Source organism: Lagenorhynchus albirostris, chromosome 19, assembly GCF_949774975.1.
Source record: "Lagenorhynchus albirostris chromosome 19, mLagAlb1.1, whole genome shotgun sequence".
In the NCBI taxonomy this organism is placed as follows: domain Eukaryota; kingdom Metazoa; phylum Chordata; class Mammalia; order Artiodactyla; family Delphinidae; genus Lagenorhynchus; species Lagenorhynchus albirostris.
The window spans coordinates 7,154,833-7,170,344 of NC_083113.1; the positions used below are offsets into that span (position 1 = coordinate 7,154,833).

At 54.1% G+C, this 15,512-nt stretch overlaps 2 protein-coding genes across 2 annotated transcripts; both read left to right on the forward strand.

The window, feature by feature from the left end:
- The first annotated feature begins 332 nt into the window (after positions 1-332).
- LOC132509725 (sialic acid-binding Ig-like lectin 10) lies at positions 333-7,008 on the forward strand. The gene is made up of 12 exons (XM_060131074.1): positions 333-355; positions 459-583; positions 661-1,041; positions 1,244-1,528; positions 1,849-1,896; positions 1,986-2,249; positions 3,387-3,434; positions 3,548-3,805; positions 3,888-4,172; positions 4,492-4,585; positions 4,685-4,832; positions 6,235-7,008. Exons 2-12 carry the CDS (start codon positions 547-549, stop codon positions 6,499-6,501), a joined length of 2,115 nt encoding a protein of 704 aa, XP_059987057.1. The 5' UTR covers positions 333-355; positions 459-546; the 3' UTR covers positions 6,502-7,008.
- A 5,660-nt stretch (positions 7,009-12,668) lies between these two features.
- Positions 12,669-13,938, forward strand: C19H19orf84 (chromosome 19 C19orf84 homolog). Its single transcript, XM_060129670.1, has 2 exons — positions 12,669-12,767; positions 13,425-13,938. The coding sequence occupies exons 1-2, from the start codon at positions 12,736-12,738 to the stop codon at positions 13,936-13,938; spliced, it is 546 nt and encodes a 181-aa protein (XP_059985653.1). The 5' UTR covers positions 12,669-12,735.
- The last annotated feature ends 1,574 nt before the right edge of the window (positions 13,939-15,512 follow it).

Sequence of the window (15,512 nt, forward strand, 5' to 3'; positions counted from 1 at the left end):
ACATACTTATACTAAAACAATTCATTTTTCGTCTGAAAGCCAGTTTTAACCGGGCATCCTGACTTTTTATCTGGCAAGACTAACCCTGCACTCCCACTCCTACCCTCTGCCCCAGAAATCCACCCTGCCCAGCACCCATCACCATCACCAGAGGCCCCTGTAAGAAGGGCTTACTGGGAACTTTCACTTCTGCTTCCCTAACGGCTCAGGGTCCAGCGGGAGAGTCCCCGGCCTCCACCCACCCAAAGCCAGGCCCCAAGTCTAGACGCATATCCTCCACTCCCTCCCCCAGAGATGACGCAGGAAGGTGACCAGCTCAGGGAGCCCAAACGCCAGGCGAGCCCCCCGGGCAAGAGTGAGTTCAAGTGGGTGACATGGGGGCGGGGAGAGTCCAGAAGAGGAAAATGAGTCGTGTGGGTCTGAGCATCAGAAGCTCATTTCATGCATCAATCCACCAGGGCTCAGCTTCCGCCTTCTGCCCTCACCCAGTGCGAGTCACAGTTTCTGGGGAATGAGCGTGTCCCAGGGCAGGTCCAAGTGCCTGAGATGCTCTTGTCGCTGCTCTTAGCCGTGCTGTGGGCCGGTGAGTGAACGAGGTGGGGGGCCAGGAGGGGCCCGGGACTGGGGGTGCAGCCTGAGCCTCTCTCTGTCTCCCCATAGGGTCATGGGCTCAGAATCCAGCTTTCCAGCTGCAGGTGCAGGAGCTGGTGAGGGTGCAGGAAGGCCTGTGCGTGGTCGTGCCCTGCTCCGTCTCCTATCCCGTAATAGGTTGGGTTCCCTCCACCCCAGCTTACGGCTTCTGGTTCAAAGACCCGACCACCACAGACAGTGGTCTGCCAGTGGCCACAAACAAGCCGGATCGAGACGTGCAAACACACACCCAAGGCCGATTCCAGCTCCTGGGCGATCCCAGACAGAATTGCTCTTTGCTCATCAGAGATGTACACATGGAGGACAGTGCATCGTACTTCTTTCGGTTGGAGAGAGGCTATTACGTGCGATATAATTTCGTGGAATACAAGTTCCGTCTGGAGGTGACAGGTACGGAACTGGCTCGAGCTGGAATGGGGTGGGACCTCTGGGGTGGGACCCCCCCTCCCCCCCTCCCCCCCTCCCCCCCTCCCCTCCTCCCCTCCTCCCCCCTTCTCATACTCGGGAGGGGCTATGGGGAACGGACCATGGGGGACCCCCGGGAGTACCCCCATCAGGGTCTAGCATCCCACCCTCTCTCCCTCCATCCCAGCCCTGACTCAGAAGCCAGAGATCTACGTCCCAGAGACTCTGAAGCCTGGGCACCAGGTGACGCTCATCTGTATGTTTCACTGGACCTTTGAGGAATGTCCAGCCCCTACTCTCTCCTGGAGGGGGGCCACCGTCTCCTCCCACGAGGCCAGACCAAGAACTTCCTATCTCTCAGCCCTCACCTTCACACCCAGACCGCAGGACCACGGCACTGAGCTCACCTGTCGAGTGGACGTCTCCAGAAGGGGACTGAGCACAGAGGACACCGTCCTGCTGAGCGTGGCCTGTGAGTTTGGTGGCGGGAAGGACATCAGGGTGTGCAAACAGGCACGGGGGATGCGGAGGTGGAGAGAGGCAGCCGGGCAATGATGGTCAGCTCTCTGCGGATGCGCGGGTAGGAAGGCGTGGAGTCTAGCGACGCTTGCCTCGGCCCAGGGAGGGGGATGGGGATGCCGTCTGGACCTGTGTCCATAAGCGCATCTTTGGCACTCATCTGTCACTTGTCTTCCCGGAGGAAAGTCACACTTTCTTCTCCCCGAGGGGGTTCTCTCTGGCGGTGGGGAATCTCTCATTCCTCCCCAAAGCCAGCTCCCAATCCTGTTACAGATGCCCCCAAAGACCTGGTGATCAGCATTTCCCAGACCGATGTATCAGGTACTGAGGGCCACTTGGGGGTGTCAGGAGGGCGGGGGAGTGGTGTTCCCCCTTGCAGTCCTTCTCTTGCGCGCTCTCTCTCTCTGCAGCCCTGGAGCCGCAGGGAAACAGCCCCCATCTGGAAGTCCAGAAAGGCCAGTTCCTGCGGCTACTCTGTACAGCCGACAGCGTGCCGCTGGCCACACTGAGCTGGGCCCTGCAGGACAGAATCCTCTCTTGGTCCCACCCCTCGGGCTCCAGAACCCTGGAGCTGGTGCTGCCCCGGGTGAAGGCTGAGGACGCGGGTCGCTACACCTGCCGAGCTGAGAACGGGCTTGGCTCTCAGAGCCGCAGCCTGGAACTCTCCGTGCAGTGTGAGTGTGACCAGCGGGGGCCTGGGTTGGGGGGGGGGGCGGGGAGGAGGGAGGGGGCTGAGGGCAGGGTCGCAGAGCTCTAAGGTGACCCGGAACCCCAGGCCTATGGGGCTGGGATTCTGCTTCCAGCTCCGACTGCGGTGGGCGCGGGGGCGGGGAATTTCCCCACGCCACCGAGCAGTTCTCCAGCATCAGTGGCGTGTGCTACAATTCAACTCAATTCTGACGCTATCTACCCGGAGATAGCGTCAGATCCCACAGGTTAAGGGATCAGTTTCTGGAAAGGGGCCCCGCCCCCGCTTCAGCCACCAATCACAAGCCCAGGTTGTCCCCTGTGCTTCTGACCGGCCAACGATAGATTGGAGGTTCCCATGACCTCCTCCTTGGGTTCAGTTAATTTGCTAGAGCTGCTCAGAGAAATATTTTACTCACTAGATGACCGGTTTATTATAAAAGAATATAACTCAGGAACAGCCCGATGGAAGCGATGCATAGGGCAAGGTATGGGGAAGGAGCAGCTAACTTCCATGCCCTCTTCCTGGGCACAACTCTCCCCAAATCTCCAAGTGTTCACCAACCTGGAAGCTCTCCCAACCCCATTTGGGGGGGGGGCGTGTTATGGAGTCCTCATTACATAGGCACGATTGATTAAATCATTGGCCATTGGTGATTGAACTCAATCTCCAGTCCCCTTTCCCTTCCTCAGAGGTCAGGGGGGTGGGACTGAAAGTTCTAACCCTCTGATCCGTGGTTGGTTCCCCCGGCAACAAGCCCTCATCCTTGGGCGCTTCTAAAAGTGACTTCATTAACATAAACTCAGGAGTGGTGGAAAGGGGTTTGTTATAAATAACAAGGCACATTTATCACGCTTACCTAGCATTCAGGAAATCCAAGAGTTTTAGAAGCTCTGTGCCAGGAATAGGAACAAAGATCAAATACCTATTTCTGTTATAAATCACAGTATCTTAGGGACCTGCCCTTCTTACCAGTCTATTCCCTTGGGTCATTCATCTGCGAATCACTCAGTGGCTGATTCAACCCCCTCCGCCTCCCAGCCCTTCACCCCTAGGGACGTTCACTTTGCCCAGAAGGAAACCCCTGGCTTGTTTAGCGTCAAGTACCCTGTCTCTGTTTCAGATGCCCCAGAGAACGTGAAAGTGATGGTCTCCCAGGGAAATAGGACAGGTAGGAAAGGGGATCAGAGGAACCAAACTGGGAGCCCGGACGTCTGGAATGTCAGCAGGAAGAGGGTCCCTGTGCCCTCAGCTGTTCATCCCTCCTGGCTGTTCCCTCTCTAGTCCTGGAAAACTTCAGAAATGGTACATCTCTTCCGGTCCTGGAAGGCCAAAGCCTGCGTCTGCTCTGTGTCGCTCACAGCAACCCCCCAGCCCGGCTGAGCTGGGCCCGAGGGGGACAGACTCTGAGCCCCTCCCAGCCCTCAGATCCTGGGGTCCTGGAGCTGCCGCAGATACAAACAGAGCATGAAGGAGAATTCACCTGCCGAGCTCAGAACCCTCTGGGCTCCCAGAATACGTCTCTGAGCCTCTCGGTGGTCTGTGAGTGCGGGGACCCCTGGGGGCAGGACACCTGGGCCCAGGTGAGGGAAGAGGCACCGCTGACTCTCCTCCCTCTGTACAGACCCCCCGCAGCTGCTGGGACCCTCCTGCTCCCAGGAGGAGGAGGGTCTGCACTGCGACTGTTCCTCCCGAGCCCAGCCGGCCCCCTCCCTGCGCTGGCGGCTGGGGGAGGGGCTGCTGGAGGGGAATTTCAGCAACGCCTCCTTCAAGGTCACCTCCAGCTCGGCTGGGCCCTGGGTCAACAGCTCCCTGAGCCTCCGCGAGGGGCTCAGCTCTGGCCTCAGACTCAGCTGCGAGGCCCTGAACGTCCACGGGGCCCAGAGCGCCACTGTCCTGCTGCTGCCAGGTCAGGGGCCAACTGGACGCCCCCTGGAGGCGGGGGCTGAGAGCGACAGCGACAGGGTCCTGTGGTTGGGTCAGGAGCTGGGGAGCGGGGACACGGGGGCGCCTGTGGCTGGGGATGCGGAGGGGGAAATTAAATCGGAGAGCCTGACGCTTGGGCCTGGGGTGTAGCGGTTTCCAAGAAGTCGATGGGAAGGGGCTCTAGGTAAAAACCTCTGGAAAAACCACTAGGCTCCGGAAGCCTGAGCGCCTAGTGGCGGGTGGACGTGAGGACCCACGGGGATGGGAAGGGCTCAGAGATGGCTGACCGTTTCCTCGTGCAGATGAGAAAGGATTCGCCTCCAAAGCGTTCTCCAGCGGAATATTTCTAGGAATTGGCCTCATGACCCTCCTTCTCCTCTGCTTCATCCTGATCGTGTGAGTTAGCAGGACCAGCGATGGAGGGAGCGTGGGATCTGGGACCCGTGGAGAGGGGGGCGGGGCCCGGGCGCACACCAAGGCGGGGTGTTCCCTCAGCGCGAGGGCTCTGAGGAAGAAGTGGACCCAAGCAGAGGTTCCGGCCCCGGCCCCGGCCCCGGCCCCGGGAGAGACTCCGAGGTCCAGGGTCTCACGGAGGAGCACGCTCCTGGATTACATCAACGTGGTCCCTAAAACTGGCCCCCTGGTGAGTGGTCCCAACCAGCTGTCTCTTCTTCCCCTTCTCTGACTCCTGCATACCCTCCTCCCCAGCCCCGCCCTCACCCTTTGCCCGAGAGACATCGCAGTGGAAGAGGCCCGGGCGCTGGATTCAAATCCTGTTTCTGGCACTTAACCTCTATGAGACCTTGACCAAATCGCTCCCTCCACTGCGCCTCTATTGCTTCCTCCTTGAGAGTCGGTTTGAGGATTACAACACATGTTATTGCCTAATAGGGAGCAGCTATTCCATTATTACTACTACCAACAACATTACTAAGTAAAATTAACGACGTCACCAATGATTAATATCACCGAGAGACGGCATGTCCTAGTGATGATTAAGGGTAGGGCTCTGAAGCCAGCCTGCTCGGGTTCCTGTCCGCTTTCTTCACTGTGTGTTCTGGGATGAGTCACTTCACTTTTCTGTGCTTCGATTTCTTTAACTGTAAAATGGGGATAATAGTAGTGCCGACCACGTAGGCTCACTCTGGGTATTTAATATGCTCATTTTCTACTTGTAAAGCATTTACAACAGTACCAGGCACCTAGTAAGTGTTGGGTAAATGCTGGATCTTTTCAGGAGAGAACATCTATATGCGGACGATTCCAAAATGTACATCTCCCAGACTCATCCCTGAACTCTAGACTCATAGCCAACTATCTAGGCAGCATCTCCACGTGGATGTCTAATAGGCATCTCAAACTTAGCCTGTCCAAAACCAAACTCGTGACTAAGCACCACTTAAAACCCTTCTCCTCCATCCTCTGCATCTCAGCAAATAGCACCACATTTGCCCAGCTGCTCAAGCCTAGAGACTTTAAGTCATTTCTTACTCCTCTCTTTTTTATCGCCCCCACTATCAATCCATCTGCAAATCTCCTCCCAAATCCATCCAAACCACTTCTCCCCCCTCGGTTGGATAGAGCTTAGGGACGAAGAAAAAAAAAAGTGAAAAATGCCAATTTCAGATGGTCACATACACAGGATTCCGTGTATATAACACTCTCAAATGATAAGATTGTAGAGACAGAGGACAGGTTAGTAGTTGCGAGGGGTTCGGGATGGGAGGATGATGAGAAGGACAGCAGGAGGGAGATGTTTGTGATGATGGAGCAGTTCGGTGTCTTGTGGTGATGGTTACACCAATGTATCTGCATTCGTTTGCTAGGGCGGCCATAGCAGAGAGCCACAGGCTGGGAGGCTTAACCACAGACTTGTCTTTATTGTGTGTTCCTGTCGCGAGATGGAAGGCGAGCTCAGCGAAGGCAGGGTCTTTGTTTTACTGCCTGATGTAACCCCAGTTCCTCAATCGGTGCCTAGCACGTGGTAGGGGCTCGAGTATCTGTTGAATGAATGAATGAATGAAGGATGGTCATTTTTCCCTTAGGCTCAGAAACAGAAAACCAAACCAAGCAGTCCTTCCTGGGCCACTGTTCCAGATGCTCACCCCCCGGAACCCAGAAAGAACCAGAAGGAGCTCTATCTTGTTTCCCACAATTGTCCAGGACCCAAATCCTCCCCTCAAGCCCCAGAATCAGAGAACAACCAGGAGGAGACCCATTATGCCGTCCTCAGCTTCCCAGGCCTCAGACCATGGGACACCCAGAGGCCCAAGGGTACTCACTCAGAGTATGCTGAAATCCAGTTCCACTGAGCATCTGTCTGCTGGGTTGGAGGACTTGGACCCAGGCCGGGGAGAAAGGCAGAACAATTGGGAAGAGAACAGAGTGCAGTCTGTCTGTCTTCCTGTCTCCCTCTCTCTCTCTCATTTCCTCGTCCAAGGATGGGATGATCCCATCCCAGATCCTAGCATCTTGGAACAGCCTGGTGAATGTCTCCAGAGCAGCCTTCTCCAAATACACTATTCTAAGCAAGGTAAAGCTTTTCCTCTGACACACCTAGGCACCACCCTGGCTGAATACTCAACAGTCTCAGTTTCTCAGCGGTGGGAGGGCCTTGAAAGATGACCAAGCGCTCATCTTCGCCGACCTCACAGGTCAAGTCTGGGCCGCTGCCTAGGTTGCTGCCACCTGTGAGCCAAGAGTGTGTTTTACATTTTAAATGGTTAAGGGGAAAATCAAAAGAAGGATGCTTTATGATGCGTGGAAATGACTTGAGATTCCAATTTCAGTGTCCATAAATAAAACTTTATTGGAATGCAGCCATGCCCATTTTTTTCTGGATCGCCTATGGCTGGTTTCAGGCAGAGTGGAGTCGTTGCCCTGCTAAGCCTAAGATAGCTAGCCTTCGGTTTAGGAAGAGTTGGTGGAATTTTCGTGTAATGTAAACTCACCCACTTATTTGTACAGAAGAGCTAACAGAAGCGGAGGTCCAGAGAGAGTTCAAGAGTAGCCAAGGTGACACTGACTAGCTCTGTGACTAGATGGAAGGTTTCTAGGGTGAGGACTTGTAGGGCGAGGAGACTTGAGTGGCAGTTTAATAGTAAGAGGGAGGAAATTAATATTTTTGAATACCTGCTGTGTATCACATTGTGAGCCAACTGTGGTGTAAGATTTAAGAGTATCTCCATTGGGAAGATATCTGAGACTCAGAGAGGTGAATTAACTTATCTAAAGACACACAGGAGAAATCGGCAATATCAGGGGTCCCACCCGTGGCTGACTCCAAAACCACTGCTCTCCCCGCTTTTTCATAATCCCTCCTGAAGTGGCGCTCTCGAGTGAAAAGGACTCAAAACTCAGGGCAGAATGTGAGGATGGTCAATCATCTCAGATATAAAGAGAGGCTAGCTGGTCACCTCATCTCAGCAGGAAGTAGTGGTCAGGCTGTGTCCATGAAGCTGGCCTCTGTTGATCTTTCTTTTCCTTTCTAAGACCACGGTGGGGGAGTGGGGGTGCAGGGGATGTCTTTACTCCTTAGAAGGATAAATGCAATTAGATAAAGAGGGAAAGAAAAGAAAGAAAAAGATTTTGAGTTGGAATTTTCCAAGGGTTCCTTTATACAGATATTATCTCTATTATACAGTTGGGCAAACTGAGTCATGAAAAGGTTACAGACACATCCAAAGCCACAGGATTAGTAAGATTTGATTCCAGAGCCCAGGCTCTTGGTCATGACCTTATATTGGCCTCTTGGTGGCTTGTTGAGCAGAGGGGACCTGATAAGGAGGGGTGGCAGGTGCAGTATATAGAAAGGACAAAGGACTTGCACTTGTGTCCAGATTCTACTACTTACTAATCAGAATAAGTGTAGGCAAGTGACTTTCTCTCTCTGAGCCTCATGTATTAAAATGAAGGTAACACCCTTACTTGGAAGGTTTGTTATAATGATTGAATAAGAGAGTACAGATGAGGGGGGTGGGGCAGTATAGGGGTAGGGGATTAAGAGATACAAACTCTTAGGTATAAAATAAGCTACAAGTACATATTGTACAACACAGGGAATATAGCCAACATTTTACCTTGTGTAAGGTATTAACTGACTAGCCCAGTGGGCTGAGCCACGGAGCTCCAGTCTGCAGGTGGGATGCAAATAGCTTTGGAGAAGAAGGTAGCAAAAAAGAGTGCTGTGCTCACTGTGTCCCTAAGTGCTCTCTGTCTTTCCTCCATAGTCACCCCCGGAGCCCAGATTTGGTAGTTACTGCATATGATGATATGGTAAGGAGGGCCACGCTGACATATTTTGCCTCCTAACTATGCCAGTGCCTCTGTGTACTGAATAAAATAAAAAACTGAACTAGCTGCAAGCACTGAAGTTGGCCACCAGAAGCCAGTATACCCAGAGTAATTGAATTACCCATGGAGTAGGATCAACCAATGCAACTGCCTCATTTTTTTAAACTTTTTTTTAAAAATTGAGGTATAGTTGACGTACAGTATTATGTTTCAGGTGTAAACATAGTGATTCGCAGACTTTAAAGGTTATACTCCGTTTACAGTTATTATAAAATATTGGCTTTATTTCCTGTGTTGTAAAACATATCCTTACAGCTTTTTCGTTTTATACATGGTAGTTTGTACAACTGCCTCATTTTATAGGGGCTTCAAGAGGGACAGGTTCACACAACAAAATAGCAGAAGTGACATTCAAGCTCAGACAGGTCCTAAAAGGGATGACCACTGCAGGTCCTGAATTCGTTTTAATAAACTTAGAGGGGGCAGAATGCTGGAGGGGCCTCTGTTTCCCTCTGCCCCCAAATCCTGCCAAAGGACCCTTCAAAATTTGTTTGACCTGCGAAATTGCAAGATTATGTTGCTAGGACAACAGGTTTGACCAGGGGTCGGTAACTTTTTTTTAATCTATTTATTTTTGGCTGCATTGGGTCTTCTTTGCTGTGCGTGAGCTTTCTCTAGTTGCGGCGAGCGGGCGCTACTCTTCTTTGCGGCGCACGGGCTTCTCACGCTCAGACGCTCAGACGCGCTCAGAAACGTAGCCAATCAAAAAGCGAGGGTGCTAGCCCCGCCTCCCCCGGATTTGACGGACAGAGGGAGGAGACGCGGAAGTAACGTGATCATACCCGCCAATCAGAGCTGAGGATTACGTCTCGCGCTGATCCAAGTAACAAGGAGTGGGAGGAGCTCAAACCTATTGCTGCAGGCGTTCCCCAACAAATCGGAACCTTCGTTCCCTCCCGACTCAGGAATTGATTGGTCGCTTTTCAGAACTTGCCTGTCAATTTTGAAAGCTGGGTAAAGGGCATTTTCTTAGAGGCGCAAGAACACGCCTCCGCTCTCCCAGCTCGGGGAGGAAGGGCCTTAAAGGGCCAGGTACATGGTAAGTGGCGAGGTCGGACCCTGACGGCAGAAACCGGAGGAACAGTAACAGAAGAAAACACGAAGCAGTGCCTTTACGCTGGAATTGAGTTTTATGTCGCAAAAACCCAGAGACTTAGCTTACTTTAGGTCAAGAGCTAGTAAGAAGCGGAACGAGGATTCGAACCCTTATTTCGGAGCCCTGTTTGACATAAGCTTCCTAACCGGATGGATGAGACCTGCATGCTAATCATAGTCGCCAGGAAAGGAAAACCAGCCTTTTTGGTAAAAATCTTTAGATTCCAACCACCTAGCCTTTGCTCGCGCCGTTTCTTCTACATCAACTATCCATTCACCCTAGACCTAGCCCAAAGGCCACCTCCTCTAAAACAAAACAAAACAAAACACCAAAAAACCCAAAAACCTCTCCGACCTTCTCCCCCACGCCTTGCAAGCGAGCAACAATGTTTTCCTGGACCCCGACCTCCCCCTCCCCCTTGCCTCCAGGCAACGTTTAATCCGCTTCCGGCTCTCACTGTCCTGTTCCTCCCTGTGTCCCGGCTCCCATCACCCCAGAATGTTATTGTCCATCTCTGTGTCTGTCCCCCACCTCTCAAGACTGAGAGCCCTTCGAGAGCAGGTACTGGTTCTGCGTCATCTCGGCGTCACCAGTATCATCCAGCACAGAACTCGAAAGCTAGTCTCGGATTTCTCATCCTTAAAGTGGGATGTTGTGAACTTCTTGTAAAAAAATTCATACTCAAAGGCGCCGCCCGGGTTGAGAACTTTGCATCATCCTTGATTCCCCATTACTCGTGTCCAGCAGCCCTGCAGCAAATCCCGATGGCTCTCCCTCCAAAACACATCTTAAATCTATTCACATCTTCCCATCCCCACTACCCCCCCCCCTTGGAGCCGTCACCACCCATGCCCGGAGGATGGCAGCATTCTCCCTAGGCGTCCTGCTTCCACTCTTGCGTTCCACCACAATCCACTCTCCAAACTGTAGGCACAGTGCTCTTTAAAACATAAATTATGCCACACTTCTGCTTACAAATGTTCAAAGTCATCTCAATGTTCCAGAATTAAAAAAAAAAAAAATTCCAAAGTCAGCCTAGACGGTACTATACAGTCTGCCTCCTACTTGTGTCTCCATTAAGCACAGACTCTGGAGTCAGGGTTCAAATCCCAGTTGTGCTACTGACGAGCTCCGTGACCTTGAGTAACTTACTTAGCCTCTCTGAGGCACAGTTTGAACCTCTGTGAAATGAAGACTAAATAAATTGGAATTATTCATTAAAATAGACCTCTAGTTTGTTAAAAAGAAGAAACTGACCAGTAGTCCTCAAAGCTGTCAAAGTTGTGAAAAACAAGGAAAGACTGAGAGACTGCTGCAGAACAGAGGCGACTGAGGGGATGTGATGACTCCGTGGGATCCTGCCTTGGATTCTGGAACAGAAAAAAGAGGACATTCGGGTAAAAACTGGCAAAATCCAAATGAAGTCTGGAGTTTAGTGAAGAGTCTTAAGAGTCATGTTGGTTTCTTAGTTGTGACAAATGTTCCACGATAATGTAAGAAGATAGCAAGAGGGGAATCGGGGTGAGTTACAAAGTTATCTTCGTAACTTTTCTGTAAATATGAAGGTATTCCAAAATTTTAAATATATATATATATATTTTAAAAATAGACCTGTCCCTCTCCTCCTAGCTTATTGCTTCCCAGTCCCTCAAACACTATGTTTGTTTCACCCTGAGGGACCTTTGCACCTGCTTGTCCCTCCGCTGGGAATAATCAACTCCCAGGTCAGCTGGCTCCATCCCACGGTATCCTTCTCTAACCATCTTATCTAAAATAAGCCCATGGGGGACTTCCCTGGAAGTCCAGTGGTTAAGACTCTGAGCTTCCACTGCAGGGGAACGCAGGTTCCATCCCTGGTCGGGGGACTAAGATCCCACATGCCCGGTGGCGTGGCCAAAAAATAAAATAACCCTCTGCCCCCTGTGCCTCTATATCACTTGTCCTGTCTTTACACCTTCAGCCCTCCTGCATATAGGAACTGTACTGTGTCTTGTGTGTTTCTCTCCCAACATGTAAAGTTTCATTAGCGTGCATGTATTTTGTCCCGGGCTAAATCCCAAGCCCCCAACCTGGAGCGTAGCATATAGCAGGCACTGAATAATATTTCTTAAATAAATAGATATGAGAATGACTATTGCTTCTCAATAAAATACTACCACGACCACCAGCAATAACAATAAGAAACTCTCATTGGTTGAGACTTACTGTAGTCCAGATCATGTGTGGACTACTTTACACACGTGATACATCCTTTAAACCTCACGAGGTCCTAGAAGGTAATGTTAGCCCAGAGCTTAGAGTGAAATCCAGCCTCTAAGGTTCCAGTCCATCTACTAACCCCTCTGCCCCCGGGAGTACCCAATGTCCAGATTTCCCTAAACGCCCCTTTAGTCCTAAAGAACACCATCGGGTCCCCTAAGGACACGGCCCAGGAATACAGGTGGAGAGAGGAGGGGGTAGGGACTCCTGCGTCTGAGGGGGGAGGGGCTGGGGGCCTGGACTCCTGGGTCTGGGGGGGAGGGGCCGGGGGCCTGGACTCCTGGGTCTGAGGGGGGAGGGGCTGGGGGCCTGGACTCCTGGGTCTGAGGGGGGAGGGGCTGGGGGCCTGGACTCCTGGGTCTGGGGGGGAGGGGCCGGGGGCCTGGACTCCTGGGTCTGAGGGGGGAGGGGCTGGGGGCCTGGACTCCTGGGTCTGAGGGAGGAGGGGCCAGGGGCCTGGACCCTGGGTCTGATGGGGGAGGGGCTGGGGGCCTGGACCCCTGGGTCTGAGGGAGAAGGGATTAGGGGCGGGGACTCCTGGGTCTGAAGGAGGAGGGGCCGGGGGCCTGGATCCTGGATGTGAGGGAGGAGCTGGCTCGAGCGCCCGGCTCCTGGGTCTCCGGAAGGCGGGGTCTGCGACCTGAGATACGTGGGGTTGACGCACTGGAACCCCGCGAACTCAGCCCTGCACGCTTTCCTGCGACTCTGCACGCCCCGCAAACCACGCCCCCTTTCTGACAAAGTCCCACCCATCTTCTTCCAGACGCTTCCCCGCTCACTGGGCCGTGGAGAAGTCGTGGCGAGGGTCCTAGAAAAGACTTGAAAGACCCCGGTGAAGATGGAACAGAAGGAAGGGACTGGGCCAGAGGGGTGAGAGACGCAAGACTTCCCGCGGGGAGCACAGACACCCAGAAAGAGGGAGGGTAGAGAAAATCAGAGTTGAACAGACCCAGAGAGTATCAGGGGAAAAAAAAAAAAAAAGTCTTGGGTATCATCACACAGAAACAGAATCTTCGACAGTCTTGGTGACAGAGAGAGTTGAGCGAGATGCTTAGAAATAGGGAGAGAGCTAGAAACATATTTGTGGAACAGAGAAATTTCGAGAAGGAACCAGAATGGAAGATGCCAGACAGAGCCGTAGGGCTGGAGAAATAATAATTGTCCACATTTATTGAACATTTCCCAGACCCAGCCCTTTAGTAAGCACCTTTGATACCGCCAGAAGCTATCTCTTGGTATGAAAACGTAAGGTTCGGAATGGGAAAATGATTTGCCCAAACACGACGCGAGGGAGGCAGCCTGGAATGGGAGCCGCGTTCTGTGGGATGCTGGCAGACCTGTCTGTCTGTCTGTCTGTAAAGAAAACGGGAAGAAACAGAGAGAAAGGGGCCTGGAAGTCAGAGGCGAGCTCAGTCCTGAGGATGGGGAGAAATGGACTCCTGGGAGAAGCCGGGAAGCAGAAAGCCTGCAGCAGGGAAGGCGTATGCAGATGGGGAGACCCACTGACCTGTCCTTTTGTTATTCTAGGAACGACCTGCCTTCCCCAGGGACTGAGGCGTGGCCGCCTGCACCTTTCCCAGCCCTGTTCCCTTCTCTCCTGGGCACCCCAGATCCAGCCCACCTGGGGCTCCCTGAGAGCCTGGCCGCTGTCACTGTCCCCATCCGTCTGGATGCTCTCTCCTACCTCCTGCACAGCGCCCTGATGGGAGCCTACACGCTTCAGCAGTCCTTGCCCTCCTGCCCCTGCGCCCCACAGGTGTGCTGCACCCAGCCGGGCACCGCCAAGAGGCCGCCCAGGGGACGAGGGGGCAGGGACGCCCGACGCAGGCCAGGCCGGGGTCAGGGCCAGCGGCAGTGGGGACTTGGGAGGGCTGAGCAGGCAGAGAGTGGCTGGGTGGGGAACCCTGGGGCTGGCCCCAAGACCCCGCCGATGACGCTGCCATCACCAGCACCACCTGCCCAGGATGGGAAGAAGGACGCCCAGGGTCCGGAGCCGCCCCTGGAGACGCCGCCTGCTGATGACTGGGAGGCCGAGTACTAGGACCCTGAGGACCTGCACCCTGGACTCCGGAGGGGGCCCTCGAGGGTCACCAGGAGGGTGTTCCTGGAGCCCAGGGTGACCTCAGCCCTGCCGGAGATACCCAAGAAACATCCTGCTCCCATCCCTCTTCCTCTCAAACCACAGCCTCAGGAGGGGGTCCTGCGAGTCACCTGGTGAAACCCAGACCTGACATAGGATCCCAAGACAGGGAAACAACCCTGAACCTCATGCCCAAACCCAAGCCTCTTCCCATTTCTTACACTGTTCCCAGCTACAGCGACAACACTCACCTCACTCGCAAGGCCCAGGGCTCCTCCAACCATGCCCAGGCCCATTCCTAACCCCAAAGCCATTCCCACCTGCCTCTGCCAGCCCCATCCCACGCCCACACTGAATCCCACATCCCGCAGCCGTTCACCCCCATTCCACTCTCCATCTCCGCCCTGACCCATCCTCATTCCCATCCACCTGAAGGCCAACCAATCCTCATCCCTGATTTCTCCTGCACTCCAGCCCTGTCTTCAACCCCAGCCAGCCCCGCCTCGTCCTCAACCTCCTTCCTGTCCCAGCCCCAAACGTGACATGCCCTGTGACCCCACCTGCAAAGAACCCCATTGGCCCAACATATCCAGATACCTGCAGCCCCACCCCATCTCCTGCCTTTGGGGAGCGGGGCAGGCTGAACAATAAATGGCTGAGTGACCCTACGTCTTGTGTCTGTGTCTGCTTACACAGCTTGGGCTAACCCCGAGGGTGCCGTGGAACGAGGCCTGTGACAGGGTGCTAGGGTGGCTGGGAGGGTCACAGAGAGAGGCCGGTGGGACCAGGGGCTGCGGGGAGGGAGGGCCTGGATTCCTGCTTCAGCGAATTCCATCTGGGGCGTCTGCCACCACTGCACTTCTGCCTGCTGGAAGCTGCTGGGCCATGGGGCCATTGTATGGGGAGGCTTAAGGGATTTGGGAGACCCTGGGAGCAGAGAGGCCAGCGACCTGACCGGGCTCAGTCTGCACAGAGGGTCCGAGTCAGACGGAGGGTTCAGGGCAGGCTCTGCCCCTCAGGTAGGGACCAGGTGTGGGAGCCATGGGCCCCTCCTCCCCCTAAATCTGGCAGCCAGGCCTCCTTTCTCTCGCAGGGACTTGGTGGGGTCCTAGCCCTAGCCCCCTCCTCACCTCGAACCTGGGAGTCCAGGGCCCTGGCCCCCCCCATCCCCCAAAGACTTGGTGTCCCAGTGGCCAGCCCCTTCCTGGCTTAGGACCTGGAAGTCTAGGTCCCCAGCCCCTTTCTCCCCCCAGGACCCAAAGGTCTAGGTTCTCAGCCTCTCCTCCCCCAGACTCAGAAGTGCAGATCCTGAGCTCCCTCTGCCCCCCCAGACCCAGGGATCCAGGTGCCCAGTTCCTTCCTCTCCTTGGGACCTAATGTCCCAGCCCCCCAGCTCCCTCCTCACCTAGGATCTGGAAGTCTAGGGCCCCAGCTTCTTGTCCCTCAGACTAGGAATCTAGACCCCCGGTCCCTTCTCCCCCAGGACATGGGAATCCAGCTCCCGACCCCATCTCTCCTTTTACCCACAGATCACC